This window comes from Drosophila busckii, chromosome X (assembly GCF_011750605.1).
Source record: "Drosophila busckii strain San Diego stock center, stock number 13000-0081.31 chromosome X, ASM1175060v1, whole genome shotgun sequence".
NCBI lineage: Eukaryota > Metazoa > Arthropoda > Insecta > Diptera > Drosophilidae > Drosophila > Drosophila busckii.
Window position 1 is genome coordinate 20,366,414 of NC_046608.1, and position 12,967 is coordinate 20,379,380.

Below are 12,967 nucleotides of genomic sequence, written 5' to 3' on the forward strand. Positions count from 1 at the left end.
TATGTATGTATGCATGTGTGTGTGTGTGTGTTTTGCCAACATCTTAGTTTTTCTTATGGCATGATAATTTGTGTAGTTTTTTTTTTTATTTTTCCTTTGTTTACTTGTCGCTAGGTGCACAAAACTATTATGTACAGACGTACATACATATCTACATCATATCAATATTTGTTTATTGACTCATTGAGTTATTATTACGTTCTTGCGTTATTTGTTTATTTAGCTTTATGCTGCGATTACGTCAGCTGACAAATACTGTGTATAATATTTAAATAAATCTATATAAAATGTCAAACATAAATATAAATGCATATATAAGTTTGTTTGCTGATTTAAGTTTGCTTGTTAGCAGCGAGTGAAAGTTAAAAAAAAAATGTAAATGCAAAAAAAAAAGAGAAATGAATTAGAAACCTAAACGTCTCTTATGTGTGTGTGTGTGTGTGTGTGTGTGTGTGTACATCAATGCACAAGTGCAAATGCAACATGAAAATCAACTCAGTCGTGAAGAGAGAGAGAGAGAGAGCAGCAAAAAAAAATAGTAATATATGTAAATGTTAAATATACGATAGATTCACTGCTGCTGCTTTTGTTTTAAAAGCAATTATAGCGGTAAATTGCAGGTGCGTTAGTCCACAGCTATCAAATATTAATTATGCCGATTGTAGGCCACTTCATAAATTTTTACAATGATGTAGCGCAGTCTTGCTCGCTCACTCTCAGAAAATGAACAAATGTTCTATGAGAAATGCTTTCACCACATTTTACATACTAGCGCTCGCTTTGTTCGAAATAAGTTCAATTGAAGGGGTGAAGTTATTAGTAAATTAAATTTCTTTTTAGTCTACGCCAATTTCCATACATTTATTTAACTAAATGTTTATACATTCCAAAGCTGCTGAGCAATGAACTGCTATTCAAAATGATCGATAAGCTACGTAGAGCGAATTATCAGTTTCATTTATGAACTACTAAAGAACTAAACTGACTGAACTTATTGAATTGAACTAGAAAACACACATACATACGTTTGTATGTATTTTTGTTACTACACTTGCTGCTGTGTGCCTGTTAACAGTAAAACTACGCCTAAGCAATACATGCACACATCTCTCTATGTGTCTAACGGCAAAAGTCTCGCCCATAGCTTGACTGTCAAATTTGTACATACATATGTATGTGTATGTACATATGTATGTACTATAATAGCTACTTCTCTTTAGTTGTTGTTGTTATAGTAGTGGCAGCTGTGGCCTTGCGTATGCCGCAAAAAGCAACAAGAACGAAACGAAACGAGAAGCAGCAGCAGCAACGGCGGCAGCGCAGCGACCGCAAAGCAGACAGCGCTAAATAATTTAAGTTCATGCACACACACACACACACACTAACAAACATGCATAACTTACATGCCCACATACAGTCTGACAGTCAAGTCTGTCTGTTCGTCAGTTTAACAGTTGGCGTCGGTCGCTGCCCAAACGTCGTACGACGATATCGCTCGTCTCGTTGTTTATTTATTTTATTTTTTTTTTCGCCAATTTTACCTTGCACGCGTTGGCTCTCCTTGCCTCAGACAGTGTCGAACTTAAAGAGCGAGCAACGTGACGTGTCGTTGTTGTGTCGTCGCAAACATAAAAAAAAGCCTCTTGTATATAAAAAAAAATACATGGTTTGCTTTATTTTCATGCCAACTTCCTACTAGTACAAAATGCAAAACGCTACGAATATCAAAAACAAAGCGTGTGTGTGTAACATAAGCCAAAGCAAAAAGAAGCAAAAGTAAAAACGTGCAAAACAACAAGCCAAACGTTTAAAGTAGCTGTGCGCGTGTATGTGTGTGTGTGCAAAAATACAAAGAGAGCACGCGAAAGAGCGTAACAGCCGGTGCCCAACACACACACACACACACACAAAGAGAGTCAGTCGCGTCGTTGTCTCTCCCAACGCAGCTGATTTGTAAAACTTTTTTTGCCGGCTAGCCGTAAACAGCTGTTTTTAATACGCTCTGCTGTTACGTTGCCATGTTAGCGACAGCAGCAGCAACTACAACAACAACAGCCGCTGCTGCTGCCACTGCCAACGGCACTACGAATGGCAGCGCTGCTCGTAATCGCAGTCGCAGCGCTAGCAGCAGCAAACGTAGCGCCGCCGCCACTGCTGCTGGTCGCAAATTAACCAAGAGCGTGAGTTTTTGTTGTTTCTTTTTATACATATATATATATATTTTTGTGTGCGTGTGTGTGTGTTTGTGTGACTCTCTGTTTACATTGCGCTGCCTGCATACACGTGCTAGGTATCGGACTTAGTTTCTGTGCGCCCAGCAAGCAGTTGCTTAACAGTGCGCTTAACAGCGGCGCCTTCGCGATGTAAACAGCAATGTAAATTGAGTGTGTGAGTGTGTTTGTGTGAGATAAAGATAGCCTAATTAGCAAGCAAGTGTTTGTGGCAAGCAAGTTAATTTTAATAAAATAAAATCAAATCAAATAAAAAAAGTGATCAATATTTTAACAACTGTTTTAAAATTTTAAAATATTAATTCAAGTAAAACTATGTGAACAAAATTCTAATATTCACTTTGGTATATATTTAGTTCATAATTAATTCATTCATTCATAAACAAATAGTGTTTGTGTTATCGCTGATAGTTGCTTGCTTATCAAACATATTTTAAATTAAATCAAAAAATATATTTTTAATTTTAAATTGCGGTAAATAAAGCAAATAACAAAACGTAAATTAAGACAAACACACATATGTACATATATGTAATTGTTTATAGATGTGGGCTCAGCGCTTCGCCTTTAGCACATACTCTCTCTTTGCCTCTCTCTTATACGTTCGTTACGCGTTCGGAACACGTCGTGTGCACAAGACGAGTGCTAAAAATAAACAGCCCAAAGCATGTGTGTGTGCAAGCAATGAAAACGAAAATTTGCGTGACGTCTCTCGACCTTGACTCATCGATGTGAACTGTTAAACTGCGGCGACGGCACAAAAATGCTTGCTTTGCTTGTTTGGCGACAGTGTTGCCAGACAGCAGCGAGAGAGCAGCGACGTTGACTGCTGGCAGCGCTAATGTCAACGTCTTTTGCCTGGCTGCACAACCAGTTTTTAGCACACTCTCATATACACACACTCACAAACATACATATGTATGTATGTACATTTGTACTGATAACGAGCAGTGTTGCCGAAAAAAAAAATTGTATGTATGTATGTACTAAGCAGCTGCCTGCATAGGAGCGTAAGAGAAAGAGAGCGCGATTTAGCGAGTGCAACGGTTTTTCATGCTGAATTGGAATGCACTCCGTACTCCGACGCTATCTCAGTTATTCTCTTTGCTCTCAGTGCAGTTTGCCGTCCGACGCTGACGTCGACGTCAACGTTAACGTCAACGTTAACGTCAACGTCAGCGACGACGGCAAAGTACGGCAGCTGTTGCCAATAAGAAATGCATACGCGTTATACATGTCACTGCCACACCCTCGCACTTGTGCGCCCCCCTCTACGCCACCTCTTTCAACTATTAGGCGAGCGCGCTCTGCATGAAGTTTGAGCAGAGGGGCTCTTGTCTCGGCTTTTCATGCTCGCCATCTTTTGGGCCGCCTGCCGTTTCGCACGCCTCCTGCCTTTTTAACCTCAAAACGATTCGGTCTTTGGTCGCCGTCGCCATCATCATCACCAACATCAACGATTTATCTCATTCGCGCGCACGTGAGTGTAGCAGCAAAGCCCAAAAATTAAGTCGTCGCTGTTTCTCTTAAACCCCCCTCTACGCCCCTCCCCTTCTCGTCATTTGCTTCGTTGTTGCTGCATCAGTTTCTGCTTGTTATCATTATTTTTGCTTTGTCGTCTTCTCTCCACTGCCAATCTGTGGTACCCGTTACAACTTTCTTGTGTGCGCTCGTTTGCTGCTCTTTTTTTTTCATTATTATTATTTGTTGTTTTTGTTGTATTTTCGCTACGGCCATGTTTTGCAACACTTGTTTCTTCTCAACATGAACAGCAGCGATGTTCTCACTCTTAAACCAAACACATCTAACGCGCGCTCTCTCTCTCTCTTATTTGCTGGCTGGCCAGCTGTAGTTGTATGTTCAGCTAACCGCAAAACTGCGATGCGATGCGATGCGACGACAGCGAAATTTGCTTCCTTCCTTTTGAAACGCTGCCCACTGTCGCGACTGCGCTGCCCGCTGTATATGAGGGCGTCAACTGCGCATTAAGTGTGGCCAGGCTTGCATTTCGTCCGTTAGAAGTTTAAACAGAAATTGCTACAAATTTAAAATAAGGGGGCATCATGCTAAGCTTTTAGCAAAAAAAAAAAAGAATATTTGGAATTTTAACGATATTAATATTTTTATCAGCTTACGCTTATTTTCTATTGTGTATTCTAAGTGTGTCTTAATTTATTTAATTAAATCAAAAAAGTCAAGTGGGGTTAAACCACACTACACTTCCAAGTGCCGCATTAAGAGTAACACCGCTCACCTATAAACCCACAATACATACATACATGATCATACAGCTGATTTATTTCAAGCATTTGTATTATATTTAAATTTGCTATTTTCAAAACTAAGTTTAAATTAGAATTTTTCTTCAACCATGCTTGCATACAAACATCCACACTCACTCGCACACATACATACATACACACACACAACATGCTTATGAATGTATGCATATTATTTGGGCAATGGCGTTGCCATCGACGCTGGCGTCGCTGCGGCGTCGACGCGAACGCGCGCACTCCTCGCGAATTGACGACAAAAGACGCCGGTTGGACTGCGGTGGCTGCGCTGCTTGCTTGCCTGCCTGTGTATTGGAAGTGTAGCAAGAAGAAGAGCACGCGTCGCTGTCATCGTGGTCGTAGCAGCAACTACAAATAGTTGTTGTAGTTGTGTAGTTTAGTTTCGGTGTTGTTTTTGGCTGGGCGCGCGCGGAAGTCGCAGAAAATGTATCAAAAGCCAGAGCCCCAACAACAACAGCAGCAGCAGCAATAATAACAACAACAACAATAACACGAAGACCGAAGCGAGTCGACCACAACAAGAGCGCAAGAGAGAGACAGAGACGTAGCGTTGGCTGCTCTGCCTGTCAATCGGATTAATTTTTATTGTACTTTTCTTTTCGTCGTTGTTGCGTGCTGAGTGTGTTTTTTTTTCTTGCAAACAGCGAGCGTAGTGTTGTATAGTGCTGCACTTTGAGTTTGAGTTTTGTGCCCGTTCGTCGCTCTCTCACACTCGCGCGCTCTCTGCTTTGGGCCTGGGCAAATAGGCAAAAAAAAAAGTCGTTGAAGCTGAGACGTCGCTGTCGCGCGCTATCGCTGTTCGTCGTCATCGCTGTCCGTCGTCTGTGTACGCGTTTTATTGCTCTTGTTCTTCATTTTTCACCTTCTTTGCTTGCTCGCGCACCATTTACAAATACAAACGCGCTTTGTAGCCTTAAAACACACCAAACCGACATACATATAAAAGCCGAAAAATAATCAACAAGATACAATTTATTTAAACAAAATGAATAAAGCGTGATGTAAAGTGCATAAAAATTACATATTTACATATATAAATATAATCAGCTCTGAATGTGATATTTAATTCTAATAGAAATGTGAAAAATCATACGCATACACACACTCATATGCATACATACATATATACACACCAACACACAAGCTTAGCGTATGTGTGTGCAGAAAAATATGCGGCGCTTAAAAAAGGTGAACGGCATTTTGAGTTTAAATTGAAAATATACAAAGATAAGCAAAAAAGAAAAAGTGTTCAAAAAAATCTACTGCAAATTCTGTGAAAATAGTAAATATCTCATATATTATTGTTGCGTGTGTGTATAAATTTGTATTAAATTTTATATTTTTTTGCTCATTGTCTTTGACAAAATATTTTACATACACACATACATATATACACCACAGCGGCGGCGAGAGAGCGAGGGAGAGCGCAAGTGCTTGTGCTGCATTGTGCTCACTCTCTCACACATGCGCGCATTGCTCAGTGTTGAGTTTAAAGCGCGTGCTGTGTGTGTTGCGCTCTCTCGTTCACGCACACATGCAAACACACTACAGCATTTTTTTTTGCACATTCGCGCTCTCGCTTTGCTTTTACAAAGACACAAACACACGCACAAATTTTGTTCATGTCATTTGCATTTACATTTTGCGTTTGCCTTTGCCTTCTTCAATGTTGCCAGCTAGTTTGAGAGCAAAGAAACAGCGTATCAAAACAAAAAGTTTGCACAGTGTTGTAAAAAGCGGGCCTATCGATAAATCGATAATCCAGAGCAGCAAAAGATTTCGTCTTCATAAATATAATATAAATGTTTTATTTCATGTGCAAAGCAAAGCCTAGCGTAAATAATATTTTTTTTTTAAATATATTATAATATTAGAAAATATATATGTGTATATAACTATGGCAAATATATTTTATTAATTTTTTTTTGTGTCTTGCGATCTTTTGCAGATGTCCGCCGGCGCTCAGTTGCAGATGGCACCGCAGACCACAACGAACCTAAGTCATCTTCATCCCAGCAGTCAAGCGGCAGCGGCGCAACAACAACAACCAACACCACAACAACAGCAGCAGCAACATTTTAGCAATCATCACAGCACGCAGGCAGCAGCAGCAGCGGCGGCGGCTGCAGCAGTAGCGCAACAACAGCAATTGTTGCCACAGCAATTGCAACAGCAGCAGCATTTGCAAACGCACACGTTGCAACTGCAACATTTAAGCACACAACAGCAACAGCAGGCAGCGCAGCAGCAGCAACAATTGCAACTACAACATTTGCATTCGCACGCAGCGCTGCAGCAGCAACAACAACAGCAGCAGCAGCAGCAGCAACAACAACATTGCGGGCCCGCTGCTGCCGGCGGTCATAGCAGCAATCCGGATTCGAATATGAGCACTGGCTCCTCGCACAGCGAGAAGGATGTCAATGATATGTTAGGTCTAAGCAGCCTCCAACAGCAGCAAGCAGTGCAACAGCAGCAGCATTTGCATTCGAACAACGGCGCTTCTATATTGGATATGTTGGGCGTGCAGCAGCAGGTGGTGTCTAGCGGTCCTGGTCCTGGCAGTGGGAAACAGCCTCGCACACCGGCAGAGCGGAAACGCAAGCGTCGCTTGCCCAACAATAGCGACGATGGTGGCAGCGGCGGCGGCAGCAACACCGTGGGCAGCTTAAAAGGCAAATCGCTAGCGTTTCGTGATCAGACCGGGCTCAGCAAAGTCGGCACCAATCAGCTGACACTAAGTCTGCTGCCCGAACGCTGTGCGCCCTCCAGTGGCGGCGGCGGCAGCGGCGGTAGCACCAATTCAGGCAGCGGCATTGGTGGCAAGAGTGCGCGTCTGATGCTGCCGAATGTGGCGAATGACAACAAGAAGATTAATGATTACTTTAACAAGCCACAGCAACCGCCGCTACAGCAGCAACAGCAGCAGCAGCAGCAATCACAACAACAGTCGGCATCCAAATCGCCTTCGTCCGCCTCACAGCAGCAGCAACAGCAGCAGCAGCAACAACAGCAAGTGGCTCAAGTAGCGCAGCAGCAGGTGCAGCAGACAACGACGCAAGTGCCGACAACAAATCCTTATGCCATACACGGATTCCATGCAACTAGTCCACAGACGCAGGCGCCCAGTCAGCAGCAGCAGCAGCAACAACAGCAGCAGGCGCAACAGCAGCAGCCGCCACCACCGCCGCAACCAACAGACTTTCATTATGTGAATAGCTCGGCCACAGCGCTGGCAGCAGCAGCAGCGGCGGCGAAACAGCAGCAACAGGTAGCGCAGCAGCAACGTCAGCAGCAGCAACAGCAGCAGCAGCAGACAACAGCAATGGTTCCTCAGCAGACATCACTTGGTGTGGGCGTGCCCATGTCGCATGTGGGCGTGGGCGTGGTTGGTGTCAACGTTGGCGTCAACGTTGGAGTTGGCGTTGGCGTTGGAGTTGGCATGCTCGGTCTGCAGCAGCAGCAACAACAACTGGGAGCGCCAGTGCCGCCGCAGCAGCAACAACAGCAGCAGCAACAGCAACAGCAGCAACAGCTGCCGGTTGTAAGCAGCGCCGGCAATTCCTCCGTGGTGGCCACACACGCACATGCCTTGGGCGTTGTCGGAGTGGGCGTGGTGCCAGGCTTAGTGCCACCACCGCCTCCCTTGGGCATGCCCACAAGCATCATGACGTTTAGTAAATCCACCCAAACGGAAGTGTCACAGCAGGAGCTGCAGGAGCGCGAGGCGGAGCACGAATCCGGCAAGGCGAAGCTGGACGAGATGACGCGGCTATCGGATGAACAAAAGTGCCAGATAGTAAGCCATCAGAAGTCCATCGAGCAGGGCAAATCCCACATAGCCAAGTGCATTGATGTTGTCAAGAAGCTGCTGAAAGAGAAAAGCAGCATCGAGAAGAAGGAGGCGCGCCAGAAGTGCATGCAGAATCGTCTACGCTTGGGACAGTTTGTGACGCAACGCGTCGGCGCCACATTCCAGGTAAGCTACCGAAGGATGACCAAACGAATCGAATCGAATTTATTAATATTTCTTTGCTTTGCAGGAGAACTGGACGGACGGCTATGCATTCCAGGAGCTAAGCCGACGCCAGGAGGAGATTACAGCTGAGCGTGAGGAAATCGATCGCCAGAAGAAGCAGCTGATGAAGAAACGTCCCGCTGAATCTGGACGCAAGCGCAACAACAACAGCAATCAGGCCAACAATCAGCATCAACATCAACAGCAGCAGCAGCAACAAAACTCCAACTCCAATGATTCATCTCAGTTAAGTGATCGTCTTGCTGGACCGGGCAGCATTGATAGCGGCCTCGGCGGTGTGGGCAATGCGGCGGGCAACGCTGCGGGCGTCGGTGTGGGTGGCAATGCTGGTGGCAATGCCACTGGCGGCAGTGGGCGTGGCCTGACGCGTTCCAATTCAACGCAGGCGCAAGCGCAGCTGCTGCACAATGGCGGCGGCGGCGTTGGTGGCAGCGGCACAGGCGCCGCGGCAGGCGGTAATCTGGGCAGCGGCGGCGCAGTTGGTGATCGCCTATCGGATCGCGGTGGCGGCGGTGTGCCTGGCGGCGGCTCAGGCGGCAGCGGCAACGCTGGCTTGGGTGGCAATGACAGCGGCAGCTGCTCGGACTCGGGCACGTTCCTCAAACCGGATCCGGTATCGGGCGCGTATACGGCGCAAGAGTATTACGAGTACGATGAGATACTCAAGCTGCGACAGAATGCGCTCAAAAAGGAGGATGCGGACCTGCAGCTCGAGATGGAGAAGCTGGAGCGTGAGCGCAATTTACACATACGCGAGCTCAAGCGTATACTCAACGAAGATCAGGTAAACAAACAATCCAATGAAACTCAAAGAGACAAATGCCTAATCGATTTCTATTTGCAGTCCCGCTTTAACAATCATCCCGTGCTGAACGATCGCTATCTGCTGTTGATGCTGTTAGGAAAGGGCGGTTTCTCCGAGGTGCACAAGGCGTTTGACCTCAAGGAGCAACGCTATGTCGCATGTAAGGTGCACCAATTAAACAAGGATTGGAAGGAGGATAAGAAAGCTAATTATATCAAGTGAGTAGTGTTAAGACAGACAGCAAGCGATTCGAAACTCGAAATCTTAGGCGCAGCTAATCCCCCCTTACGCTCTCCAGCTTCACTCTGTTAAGCAGTAGAATCTCCAGCTCTCAACTTAACCTCAAATCTATAGCCCCGAACCCAAGTGATTCTTAGTTACTTTTCTTTTTGTTTTGTATTTAATAATTTTCATTTATATTGCATTAATCTGTTCTATTTGCTCTTCGCATTTCGAAAGTCAAACTCAGAGATTAAAATATAAGAATAACCTCAAATCTATAGCCCAAGCACAAGTAATTCTTAGTTTCTTTTCTATTTTATTTGTATTATTTATTAAATTTGCTTATAATTTTCATTTATATTACATTAATCTGTTCTATTTGCTCTTCGCATTTCCAAAAATCAAACTCAGAGATTAAAATAGTTGCATTTGGTTAGTTTAGCTGCTCGAATTCAAATTCAAATTTGTTTCTAGTGCAGTCTATGCAGCTGTAGTTTAGTCTGGGTGCCTTTAATCTTTAGTCCTTTACTCTTATACTAATCTCTCTCTTATATTTGCTTTAGACACGCATTGCGAGAGTATAATATACATAAAGCGCTGGATCATCCGCGTGTTGTGAAGCTCTACGATGTCTTTGAGATCGACGCCAATTCGTTTTGCACCGTCTTGGAGTATTGTGATGGACACGATTTAGACTTTTATCTAAAACAGCATAAGACTATACCAGAGCGTGAGGCACGCTCCATTATAATGCAGGTGAGTTGGGCACACACAGCACACAAATATTACTATATACTAATAATTGGCATTATAAATTCATTCAGGTTGTATCTGCACTCAAGTATCTAAATGAGATTAAACCGCCTGTCATCCATTATGATCTGAAACCTGGCAATATTTTGCTAACCGAGGGCAATGTCTGTGGCGAGATCAAGATTACAGACTTTGGTCTGTCCAAAGTGATGGACGATGAGAACTACAATCCAGATCATGGCATGGATTTGACCTCACAAGGCGCTGGCACTTATTGGTAAGCCCAAATCGACTTTATGACTATGACTTTGCTTTAATGCTGTTGCTTGTTCAGGTATCTGCCGCCCGAGTGCTTTGTGGTGGGCAAGAATCCGCCCAAAATCTCATCCAAGGTGGACGTTTGGAGTGTGGGCGTTATCTTCTATCAGTGTCTGTATGGCAAGAAACCTTTTGGGCATAATCAATCGCAGGCAACCATATTGGAGGAGAATACAATACTGAAGGCAACCGAAGTGCAGTTCTCCAATAAGCCCACAGTGTCCAATGAGGCAAAGGTTTGTCATCTCTCTCGAGTTAACTGTAACTAAACCAAGTTTTAACAAATGTTAACTATCGTTTGTTTTCATTTTTGTGTAGAGTTTCATTCGCGGCTGTTTAGCGTATCGCAAGGAGGATCGCATGGATGTCTTTGCGCTGGCCAGACACGAGTATATACAGCCGCCTGTGCCGAAACATGGGCGTGGCTCGCTAAATCAGCAGCAACAGCAGCAGCAGCAGCAACAACAGCAGCAACAGCAACAGCAGCAACAGTCGTCTACGTCTCAGGCCAACTCGGCGGGACAGACCTCGTTCTCAGCCCACATGTTTGGCAATATGAATCAGTCTAGCTCATCCTAGCTGCTAACTAAACGTAATTCCAATTCATAATTCGCCGCCGCCGCCGCCGCTGCAGCAGCAATAGGTCAACAGCAACAACAACAGCAGCAGCCACATCAGCAACGTCACTACATCAACTATGTCTACAACAACACCACTAATCCCAACAGCTGCAGCTGCAACATGAGCAACACACTGATTAACAACAGCAGCAACAATTATGTCAGCAGCAGCAACAACAACAACAACAACAATTATGTCAGCAACTTGCTGGATGCTGGTGCCTGTTGCTATGAGACTATCATGGACTGCAGCTACTACAAGCTGCAAACAACCAACACAGTAGCAGCAGCAGCAGCACTAGCAACAGCAACAGCAACACTGCAACAGCAGCAACAATCCACAGCGAGCATCAGCGATACTCACAGCTGCCAGAGCCAGTACAAGCGCTGGCAACATGAGCAGCTGCAGCAGCAAGAAGAGCTGCAACAACAACAACAACTGCTGCTGCTGCAACAAGAGTTGCTCTAGGTTGCTCGTCGACAACGACCAACACTGCCAATATATTAGACATTGCTGCTGCTGCCGCTGCATCGACAACGCCGCCGCTGCCGTCGCCGCCGCCTGCCACACACATACACACACCAATAATACACACACATACACACAACTCTCAAGCTGCTGCAACAACGTCATCTCAACAACAACAACAACATCTGAATCAACAACATGCTGCATTGCGCCCAGCAACAACCACAAACCTGCAACAATCCGCAGAATTTCCATGCGTCGTAAAAACGTAAATTATAAAACAAAACTATATACATACATATACATGCATATATATATATACATAGTTATATATATATATATCGTATATATACATATATATATATATACATATATATATATATTATTATAAATGTGATAAACAAGCGTAAAGCAAAAAAAAAGAAAAAAAAAACAAACAAAAAAACGCAAAAAACAACAAAAAATTATATACACAAAATATATAAGGCAAAGAGTTAAAAAAAGAGAGGAGAGACGTGTGAGTTATAAAAAGAGAGTTACGAAGCAAGCAACAAAGCGTAAACAGAGAGCAAGATTATAAAACAGTTTAGGAGCTATATAGTTGTTTAAAAAAGGCTGCTAAAAAAACAGAAGAAAACTAACTAAAAAAAAAACAACAAACAGTTGGGTTGTTTTTTTTTTTTTTTTTTGTTAACTATATTAAAAATCAGAACAGAAGCAGCATAAAATTAATTAATATAAAATACTTATTTAAAGCATGTAAAAAAAAGAATTAGTAATTAGTTTGATACCCCCCTGCCCCCCTACCCACGCTAAAAACACCACTCCAGAAAGGAAATGCCACGCCCATGCCCCTACAGCACGCAAAAGCAAAGGGAAATTATTTAATTTGTTTTGCTTTTCAACTCCAAAATGCAGTTAAAGTTATTAATAAAGCTAATTATTAATACAAATTCAAGAAACAAGCAGGAGAAGAAGAAGCAGCAAATATAGCAAAAGTTAGCGTAGACATTGAAAACAGACAACAAAAATTTATAAACTTACGCAAGTCTGGGGTTTGTTTGTTGTTCACACGCACACACACACACACACACACACATATATAAATAAACACTGCAGACTGTTTAATTAATTGCCTTAATTTAATCAATAATTATTATAAAACAAATAATAAATAAAAGAAGTACATGCTGCATTATTATTAACACTTACA

At 43.5% G+C, this 12,967-nt stretch overlaps 1 protein-coding gene across 1 annotated transcript in view; it reads left to right on the top strand.

The window, feature by feature from the left end:
• Positions 1–11,262, top strand: part of LOC108605102 (serine/threonine-protein kinase tousled-like 2) — a 54,226-nt gene extending 42,964 nt beyond the window's left edge. The window contains exons 2-9 of the mRNA XM_033294516.1: positions 6,477–6,623; positions 6,816–8,507; positions 8,572–9,351; positions 9,412–9,590; positions 10,158–10,350; positions 10,419–10,624; positions 10,682–10,901; positions 10,984–11,262. Coding sequence (XP_033150407.1) covers positions 6,477–6,623; positions 6,816–8,507; positions 8,572–9,351; positions 9,412–9,590; positions 10,158–10,350; positions 10,419–10,624; positions 10,682–10,901; positions 10,984–11,244 — 3,678 coding nt within the window. The 3' untranslated portion in view covers positions 11,245–11,262. The remainder of the gene's footprint in view (positions 1–6,476; positions 6,624–6,815; positions 8,508–8,571; positions 9,352–9,411; positions 9,591–10,157; positions 10,351–10,418; positions 10,625–10,681; positions 10,902–10,983) is intronic.
• Positions 11,263–12,967: the final 1,705 nt, after the last annotated feature.